This window comes from Trichosurus vulpecula, chromosome 2, assembly GCF_011100635.1.
Source record: "Trichosurus vulpecula isolate mTriVul1 chromosome 2, mTriVul1.pri, whole genome shotgun sequence".
Classification (NCBI taxonomy): domain Eukaryota; kingdom Metazoa; phylum Chordata; class Mammalia; order Diprotodontia; family Phalangeridae; genus Trichosurus; species Trichosurus vulpecula.
In genome coordinates this window covers 284430453-284441131 of record NC_050574.1, presented here as the reverse complement: position 1 = coordinate 284441131, position 10679 = coordinate 284430453, and the positions used below count along the sequence as shown (strand labels likewise).

Sequence of the window (10679 nt, the reverse complement as noted above, 5' to 3'; positions counted from 1 at the left end):
CTTATATATATATATATATTTTTTATTTTAAAGCCTCATTTATCTGTTCATGATCTAAGGCAAATTTCAAAAGCAGGCCATGTTGGAATTTTTAAGATTATATACTTTTATTCAGGCTCTGAAGTAAAATCCTAATGGGCGCAAAGAAGAAAGTACACCATTCAATCATTCTTTCACCATTTTAAACAGAAAAAATAATGCACCGTACTACAGCTTTCAGACTATATCATGGAAAAGTGCAGATATCATCTTTGTTGACTAAGTAGAACCAAAAAAGTTCGTACAAAATAGATTGCTCATATTCACACTACAAAGGAATATGTTTTTAATTTTAACAAATTCAAAGGTGTGTCATATCAGCAGCATTGTTGTAAATTGTACTGTAGTGCAGTTTCTTTTTTTTTTTTTTTGTAAAAATACCATACAAATGGTCAATCAATAGTCATCAGCAGAAAACAAATCAACAACGGAAAACTCATAAAACAATTAAACCCAAAAAGGGACAAACAAAAGAGGTAATGCTGATGCCAAAACAATTATAATACTGTTGGAACATACAAAAGTAATCCTTATATTTTATACATTTATACAGAATATAAAAGGTATCAGAAGATTATGCCACTGTCTCCCTTATCCCAATTTCTATTTTCTTTGGAAGAAGTTCTTTCCTTTCATCAACACTTCCTAAGGAATTTCGACAGTTTTGCCCATCCATATACAACTTTGCATAAACTGGATTGGAGTAATTCGTTGGCTGAGGGGAGAGAAAGAGATAAATTATCATTGAGTTAACTCCAATTCATTTCAGTAACAACAAAAAATAAGTGCCCAATATGTATAAAACACCATGTTGGGTATACAAAGACAAAAATGGAATTGTTCTTGTCCTCAATGAGTTTCCATTTCGTGATATAATAGATGGACACAGGTAAATATAAAACAAATATACAATCATTTCAAGTACTGGTTGGCAGAGGGTAGAGATCAGCAAAGTTGGTATTTATATTTTGTTTTCAAGGAATCAAGGACTTCTGAGAGGAGTAGGTGAGAAGAGAATCCTTTGGGTAACATAGGAAACAGCCTGTGCAAAGGTATGGAAGTGGGAGATTAAATGTATGGGAAACAGCTAGTAGGTCACTTTCATCTCATTGAACAAGTTCTTTGCTCATCCTTTACAAAGATGATATTTAAGATAAGTGGAGAGAGGGACATGTACATAACACGTCATATAATTTAAATGTGATAACAGTTATTTAGGCAAAATCACAAGCTACTGATAAATTTGAGGTTCAATATATTTTGTAAACTTGGTCACACTTTAATGAAAGTTCCTGTGAAATCTGTGTGGAAGCTAGACTTGGAGGAGGGAAACAAATTGAATCTTTCAAGTCCTAGGAGAGTGATTTGCTAAATGCTATCAATACTTGGAGGTTTTAAAATGACATTTTTATGATTTCCTGTTTCATTTTAAAAGACATTATTCAGCTCCAAATTCAATCAAATTATCTCTGTGTTTTGTCAGTATGATGCCAAACAGCCATTTGGAAACACCAGAATGATGTTTTGAATCTTGATCTTTTCCTTCAAATTGTATTTTCAATAGCTATTTGCTGAAAATGAGGTTAAGGGGAAAGAATTCTTTTCCACTCTGGTGTTCTTATTCTCATGATGACTAATTTTGGGACTAAAACAATAGATTATGTAACTGATACAGAGAGAGGCACTAAACCAGTCTCTAAGGATTGGCTGCTTGGCTACAGTACTGGCAGTCATTAAATTCAGTCAATAACTTTGAAGACAGAAAAATCATTTAGTCACTTACTATTTTGCATTTTCTTCTCATTAAATTAAAAAAGCAAAAATTTGTATTTATAAAGGAATAGCTTTGTAATCAAAGCTGTTGTAGCTCTGTGCAGACTCACCGTTCTACTATTATACTCAGATTTATAAAACTAATTCATTGGGCTGTTTCCAAAGTATTGTGAAGCACACATTCAGACTGAGTCATGGGAATGTTTTCAGCTCTGAAATTGTCATAGGTACAGTATAATTTCACTAACATTTATAGAATCACTTTATAGAATTAATTTTTCAGCATTTAGGATGGCACAGTGGATAGAGTCTGTGACCTGGAGTTGGAAAGACCTGAGTTCAAATCCAGTCTCAGATACTTGATAGCTTTGCGACTCTGGGCGAATCACTCAAATTCTGTTTGACTCAGTTTCCTCATCTGTAAAATGGGGGACCTACCTCCCAGGGTTGTTGTGAGGATCAAATGAGATAATAATTATAAAGCACTTAGCACAGTGCTTGGTACACACTAAGTGTTTTTTAAAGTTAGCTCTTATTACTGTTATTTTCAATAATCGTTTATTAAGCACCTGCTAGAGACCAGATTCTTTGCTAGACTATGGAAATAGAAACTTCAAAATGAACACAGATACATTAATCTTTCATGTTGAAGTAATACAATTTGGTAGCATACGCACAATTATTTTGCTTAAGAAAAAAGGAGCAGTAATAACAATGCTTTACGTTTTATAATCAAGCTTGGTCCATGCAATCTTAGTTACAATAAGGCCACTGCAATGACTTGATGCAAATGAGGCAAGAAAAAAAGAGTGACATCATAAAATATGGAAATGAATAACAGATGATTCTCTTCTAAAGCATATAGCATGCTTCTATGGAGTTTGGTTATTTGAACTTAATCTATCTTAATAATACATAAATGACAATTGAAGAGTAAACATTTTAATTTTTTCATCTTAAATTTCTGCCCAGTAATTTGAAATTTCTAAGAAATGAAATATCATTTTATTTCAATATGACATATTTGTAAATGCTCATTATAGCACTTTCTTATTGCTGTAGAAGTCTCAGTTTTTAATGAGCTGTGGAAAATCTTAAAATCTCAGGTAACATGAAAAACAACTGGTCCTAAGCAATTAAAATCTCTATATTTTATAACTTTTCAGTTAAAAGCTCAATAAAGAGCTATGCCTCTACAAAGTCAAATGCCCAGTCCTGGTTTATGAGGAGCCCTGTGATGGAATGGATATGGAAAGATGAATTTTCTTTTCTCACCCCTGCGGTTAGTGGTCCTTTCAAATCAGAGTTTAGGTAGATGGGTGGCGCTGTGTGGGGAAGCTTGAAAGCACTGGGTCCTCCCCCTATATATCTGGCCTGTATATAAATAAAGAATTTTAGTTTCTGGTCTATAAAACATAGCATCGCCCCTCCCATCATATTTATATACTCATTTTTTTCAGTCACAAAATAACATTTTTGTCCTTAGACCATTATTTAACATGAAATACTGCACATGTTGCCTTTATCAAGGGAAGCTCTATGCTATCATTCAAATATTAATGCTCACCTGCTGCTTCTGGTGTAGAGATATGCCTGCTCTCTCCAACCTACGTTTGGAGATACTGAGCTCCCAGATATATTCTTTCCATTTCATTTTGTCCCCCCAGGAAATAATGTCCCTGCTTACAGATCTGTGAATAATGTACTTGCATGTTCCAATTAAAGCCTCTTCACTTTGGGAAGTCCTGCTAGTAGAACCATTCTGGATAATCAACCATTTTATTAACCATGACTGCTTCTACTCACTCAAACCAGAATTAATCATCACCCCTGTGAAGAGCATATATTATTTTTCAAGAAAAAGAAGTGACAGAACAGATTGATTAGAACTAGTCCAAGGAACTAGAATAGCTCTTGAACTTGATACTGTGGGTTAGAATTAATCAAGCTCAAAGGTTTGGTTAGTCAGCTTGACACCCATACCTTATATCCTATTAGTGACATGAAAGAAAGAAATGGGAACATGCAGTGGGTGTGGAGACAGAGAAGAGTAGCTTGTGTCAAAATGGGGTGTGTGTGTGTGTGTGTGTGTGTGTGTGTGTGTGTGTGTGTGTGTAAGAGAAGTTGAAACTAAATTCTTCCTCTTTATATCTAGAATGTTCTATGAACTCAACATCAAGTCTATTAGGCTTAATAAAAGGCATGCACGTGGTAAGCTATCTAGTCCATTTCATTGACCAGGCTAGAAACACACAGAGAAATGAAGTTTCTTCAGCGTGTAACCTCCTTCTTTGCACAGAAAACACAGAAAAGAACTGTGGAAGATCATTGTCGTGGGAGCTAGGAGACCTGGCTTGCCGTAGCCATGGGTAAAGGTCATTGCCTCTCTGGTCCTCAGCTATCTCAAGGGGTTTGGACTGAATGATTGGTGTAATCCCTTCTGTTGTTTCTGACAGCTGTAGCCTGGGTAACAATCCAGGGTTCAAATAATTGCTTTCCAAGTCATCGCTGATAACTTAGGGAGGTTCAATCTCATCTTGTGAACCTCTATTATAAATATGTTCAAAGGGCAATCAAGGATAGCTTTTTGTTAGTAGAGTAAATGAGAAATTGATAAGAACAGAGATTTCTACACAGGCTTTCCATAAACTTTGAGATTTCAGTCCCATAGAGCTATTTTCATTGAAGTGCCTTGGCTCATTTTAATCAATGAAGGATTAAAATTACAGGGAAAATTAAAGCATTTTCTCTTCCTGAAATAGTCTAAATTACATTCTTCAAACAATAATATATTAATGATTATAAGTACTGTATTATTTTAATCCCTAGGTACTCTAGAAAGAGTTCCCAAAGCATGGTGTCTCAGATGTCTCTCCACTTCTCAGAGAAAGTATCTAATGAAAACATTTAGGTTACCTGTCTTCTGCCTATTCTAAGTATCAAGAATATTAAAAATTAAGGTTGCTTGTGTTTGTACCTCAAACACATTTAAAATGTGGGCATTAGTTACCTACTTAATAATCACTGACACAGATTTTCAGCTGGATGTTGCTCCTTCCGATAACAAGCCATTCTGCACTAAGATAACGTCTTAGAGAGAGACAAACGCCCCATTCCAAAGAAAGTTCAACTCAATTTGCAGACACAGAACCAGTCGCCACTTTGTTGGTTCATTTAATTACGAATGTTAATTTTGTCATCTGGCTAAAAGATGATTGGCCATATGGAATCTGAGGACCACAGCATGGAAGGGTTATGCAATGTGTCCTGTAACAGTATGCCATACGATGATTCTTCGGCTTAGAACAGTACCTGAACATAGTATTTGCTCAAATAAGAGTTGCTGAATGAGTATCTGATCCAAGACCAAGTTTTTATTAGCTATGGAAAAAAATGAAATCAGTTCATGGCAATTAAAAGAGTAAAAATTGAACACCTTTACTGAAAATATTAAGAAAATTCAGATGGAAGTAATGCTTTGTTTGTTCGTTTGTTTTTGCCTCATTTTTCTGGTGAACCACTTGACTTGTCTACTTCCCTTTCCTAATGTAGAAGTGACCATAAAGCAAGGTAGACCAGCAGTGATCTAAGGAATTTTAGAAGATAAAACATAGAATTTTTTGGTCTATAAGTTAATGATAATTCTCAAGGTATAATAAGGAAAGGATATTTAATAGAGAAAATTTATCTGCTAATAAGTATTGTTATTATGAAGGCAGTATGGCATTGTCAACATGGAACTCCCTTTACAGCAAGGAAGAATTGGATTCAAGAGGCTCCTCTGACGTAGTGATATGATCCCGGAAAAATCACTTTACCTCTCAGTGGTCTCTAAGACTCGAAGTTACAGAAAAGGTGCTGATACATGGGTAGAGAGCATTTCCTACCAGGCAGTTCCCTCTATTAGTGAAATCACAGTTCTATCCCCTATATAGACAACTGAGAAGACATAATCATTAGCACTTTAATCCAAATACCATAAGGAAAAAAATGCTTTTTTTGCCAGAGAAGCACTTTTTATAGATTATTTTGCTGTCCACATTGAACTTTATCCCTGGTATTTATCCCAAAAGAATGAGTTTTGACTTGTTGGAATCTATATAATGTGTTTTTGTTTCAATGTACATTTAAGTATACTATATTTGGAAAATGGATATTGTTTTACACGAATACTTTGTACACTTAAAGATTGAGTGAATTTATAATATACACATTTCCCCCAAATGTGTATTCTTTTCAAAAGTAATTTATAATTTTAGTTAATGAATTCCTGCAAATTTTTCTTTGGAAGAAAATATAACACTGAAGAATCCTTAACATTGCTCAATATCTTCAAATAAAAAGGAAATGTGCTTAATTTCAGAAATGTAGAAAGAGTTATGACCCTAAGAATATGAGCCATTTTTCTTTTGTTTTTACCCTCTAAAGAAAATGATGTTACCTTTGCTGGATCTACTATGAAATCTGGATCTAAAAGACTTCCATCATTATGATCATGGTCCACCTCATACATATTATATGATGGATTGCCAATCTCCACATTAATTCCTCCATTGATAATAGGTTGTCTTCTAATTGTTTTTGTCCTATAATAACAGGAACAACAAAAGTGGGTATACTTTGAAAATATCACAAGCAGGATATACAGAAGTATTGTAAGTATTTAATGGGTTCATTTTTACATCTAATCATTTAGTCTAGTCTTAGAAAAAAAATTTTGTAACAACATAGAAATATACCTAGTAAATGATAAATTGTTGGTTATAGATGGAAAAAGAATATTAAAATTCCAATAAAACATTAATGATATTCTTAGTTTTTCCAAGTTAGTCACTGAAAAGACATTCATATTTAGAATTATCTTTCTCCAAGAGGGCTACAAAAATAGACAGTCTACTTCATCATTACTAGTGAAGGGAAATTTTAAAAACAATGATATTCTCCAGATCATATGGACAAATTCTCATTTTTTTCTTCTGTAACAGACCTACAGGAACTATCCTGACTAAGATTTCTCTTTGCTTCAGGCCACGTTTGTTGTGGTAGGCCACTACAACTTTAAATTACTCATTCTCAGACTTTTTTTGGCTTATATAGTTCTTTGCTTATATAATATGTACATGTATACATGAACGCACACATCTGTTTGCATGCCTGCATATATGCATGTATATGCAACATAATACATGTATATTTAGTATCTTAAAAGCTGAAGCTATATAAGCTTAAAACTACACTAAGACTTTTGGGACATTCTGTGTAATGCTTGGGCACTCAACACCTGACCATAAGGCTAAATACAACTGAACTTACCCTGAGGTAAAGCCTTTGTGAGATTCTTAGCAAGATACACTTAGACAACTACCTAATTGTCTACAAAACATGAACTAGTGGCCAGTTTAATCAAACCATCTGAAGTCTGCTAAATTTATATAACTGACTGCTGCCAGGTGCCATGCTAGCAGTTTTAGGTCAATGAGTCATTGTAAATTAACCTGACTATGATCGTCATTCAAATGAATCAATGCATCCCACAAGTATCAATATTTATGATTATGATTGCAAGACTCTGGGTAGGTCACTCATGGACCATCTTTTGGTGATCAAGGACCAAAAGGAAGATTCTACAGAGCATATTAATTAATAATTTATCTGGCTAATCTTGCCAGACCATCTCCGTTCCAGCAAGGAGGCTAAGAATAGGGACTGGCCAAATTGTCATTTCCAGTAAGTCTGAGCTAGTGCTAAAGCCAAGAATGAAAAGCACATTGTAATGTGACAAAGGATACATAAAACAGTAGGGATGGAAAGAGTTTGCTTATACGAACTAAATCACCTCATTCTGATTATCAAAGGGAAAACAGAAAGCAGGCCTATTTTATATATGTATATAAAATATATACGCACATACACACATTCATATATGTTTTCAATTCACCTTTAATTTTTTAGTCATATAACAATACCCCTTACCTTCTTTTTCTCTTACAAAGCACTAAACCAATGACTAAAGTAGTAATTAGTGTCACCAAGAGGACAAGAGGAACAATGATTGCAATACTTCCTGCAAAAGATTAAAAACAAAACAAAACATAAATCTATGTAGAAATAAATTCAAAGGTTTTGGAGAGAGAGATCTAAAATATAATCTGAGGCTGATACAAACAAAATTAAAGTGAAGAATTTTAAAAATAAACATACCGATGACCCTGATTTCACTAATGTATGAAGGGAAAAAAAATGCTGTCTCCCAGATGTCCAGGACATATCCATGTTACTATGAGATAAATCAAACCCCTTCCATTCTTGAACCATTTTCTAAACTGTTCTTTGTTTCACATGCTGGAATTCTGAAGGTATTAGCAGATTTCTGAAGGTTAGAAATAATGCCCCCTAGAAACTACATCCACCTGAATAATTCCTTCCACCTTTACTCAGCCAACACTCCAATTTATTTCCTCACACTAGTGCCTAGTATGACACATTGTTCCTTCAACAAAAGCTGTTGAATGTCTCTCTGCCTCTGCATATTGCTACAAATATACATATTATTTCATGCTTGCTATCACAAAAGGCTGGGAGCTTTAAATGTATTAAACAAATGGGGGGTCAGAGCTAATGATTTTCCCTATTTATAGTTTTCCTTAGTCTCTGCCCTCAGCTCTTGTGATACTTGTGGAGTTTCAATTCATTAACCAAGTGCATACCGAAGAAAGTAATGCTGAAGGTTATATTTTCAAAAGTATTCAGGGACTGATTCTCAAAATATCACAAAGAAGTAAAGAATTCAAAAGAATTGCAAAGATCATGAATGATTCTTTACTACCAACACCCCCTTACCCCCAAGGAAAAGAGGAAGCAAGGAAGGAAGGAAGGAAGGAAAGAAGGAAGGAAGGGAGGGAGGGAGGGAGGGAGGAAGGAAGGAAGGCAAAGCATAATGTCCCTTGAGTCCAAGAATGCTAATTCTAGGGTCATAGGCCCTGGGTTCAATTCCACTTTTTTTTTGGACACTTACTATGTGACCTTGGGCTTAACATTTCTGGGCCTCAGTTTCCTCATTTGTAAAAAGCAGATAGTTGGGCTAGTAGACAGAGAGACTCCTTCTATCTCTAGATTTATGATCAAATAACCAGTAATTACAAGTCCATCTGCCTACACTATCATCTGCATAAAAATCTTCATGAAAGCATTGTGTGCAAACTTCAAGGGGTCTTTTTAATGACAGCATAAAAAGTTCTAAAGACCATAGGATCCTACTGTTAGTTGATTTTCAGATGGCATTTAACTCAGTAGAACAAAATGTACCTCTGAAGCAGCTTCTCAGACAAGGATTTATTTATGTATGTGTCAAAATTACAAAAGACTCTAACATAACTGTAACAGCAGAGATTACCATTGTTTTACCAAAATATTGATTATTCACGTCAACTAAAGTATTAAACAGGAAGTATTATCTCTCTCTCTCTCTCTCTCTCTCTCTCTCTCTCTCTCTCTCTCTCTCTCTCTCTCTCTCTCCCCCTATCCATCTGTCTATCTATAATGGCTACCATAACTGAAATTTTATTGAATCTAGGATACTATAGTGTCCCTAGTATCCTCAGTAAAATCCATAGGAAATCTAAAGATATTATTCTGACCATCTACACCGGAAAATAGAAAATGTCTAAATGTATGACATGCAGCTAAATGGACAATACGTTGAATGGGTAGTCTGGATAGACTTGCAGTCAGAAGACTTGAGTATGGATTCTAGCTTTGCTATTTATTACCTAACACTAAGCAAGTCACTTAATCTCTATGTGATTCAGTTTCCTCAGCTGTAAAATGAGGGAGGAAGAACTAGATAATCTTTGCTATCTCCTCCAGTTCTAAATGTATGATGCAATGAGATTAATATGTGTATCTTGGACAGGAGCTAAAAATGGAAGAAGAGTTGGAGCCAGAAATGAGGAAGATGAGATCTGACTCCATTGCTTTTGAGAAATTGTCCAGGGCTGTCAGCGATCCTTTTAGTTATAAGGCAGTCTGTGTACAAGAGAGTGATAGTCTATGACCCCTTCTCTCAGTAGTCCCCAAAAGAACCATTCATGATAGCAATAATAAAAACATCACAATATCCATCTGATCTAATTTCCCCTCAAAATAATTCTTTGTATTGCAAGAAATATCACATTTTTATTGCCTCATTCCTTAAATGATAAGACTTACATATCTGTTTTTAATCATATTACAGAAAGGAAAAGAACTTGCTAAGTTGTATAATATGCTAATGACTTGTTTTTGAGAAAGCTGAGTTTTTAGAAAATTGCAATGTATTAGTAATTAATGATGGGACAGAATTTGGCAGGTAGCATAGTAATTGACATTTGTTCACAGATTTTAAATACCAACGAACAGCTTGGTTACTTCATAAACCATGATTTCAGTTGATTGATTATGAAACTTATAAATATACTACTTTATTACTTTTTCCACTAAAAATGTGATTTGAGGAATGTCTAACAATATCAGTTATGAATAATATATATTTTTTCCTTTAGACATTAATATAAAGTATTTAGGAAACTGCTTAGGATTCAGCTGCATTGTGTAGTATCTGTCACTCTTATTTGCTGAGAAGCTGTTAATTATTTATGCTAGAAAACAAAGGGCTCCCCTCCACCCCCATAAGTTTAATCCCATATTTTAACGCACAATGTATAAGAATCAAAAATGTCCAATGGAGACCTAACTAGTCAAGGTGACTTCAATAATGTTTAATGTAGTAAAGAAATGTCCCTTATTGAAGTCTTTTTCTATGATCATTTATAATAGGAAAAGAAACAGAAGCATCTTAAATATGTAGGAATCAAAGGGCAAGTATTTAC

General features: G+C 34.4%; 1 protein-coding gene across 1 annotated transcript in view; it reads right to left on the bottom strand.

Moving 5' to 3' along the window:
• Window positions 1-570: 570 nt before the first annotated feature.
• The window catches only part of LRP1B (LDL receptor related protein 1B), a 2306513-nt gene continuing 2296404 nt past the window's right edge, over window positions 571-10679 (bottom strand). Inside the window, exons 89-92 of the mRNA XM_036744555.1 lie at window positions 7786-7876; window positions 6254-6398; window positions 3088-3186; window positions 571-754 (exon numbers count right to left, since the gene is read on the bottom strand). Coding sequence (XP_036600450.1) covers window positions 614-754; window positions 3088-3186; window positions 6254-6398; window positions 7786-7876 — 476 coding nt within the window. The 3' untranslated portion in view covers window positions 571-613. The remainder of the gene's footprint in view (window positions 755-3087; window positions 3187-6253; window positions 6399-7785; window positions 7877-10679) is intronic.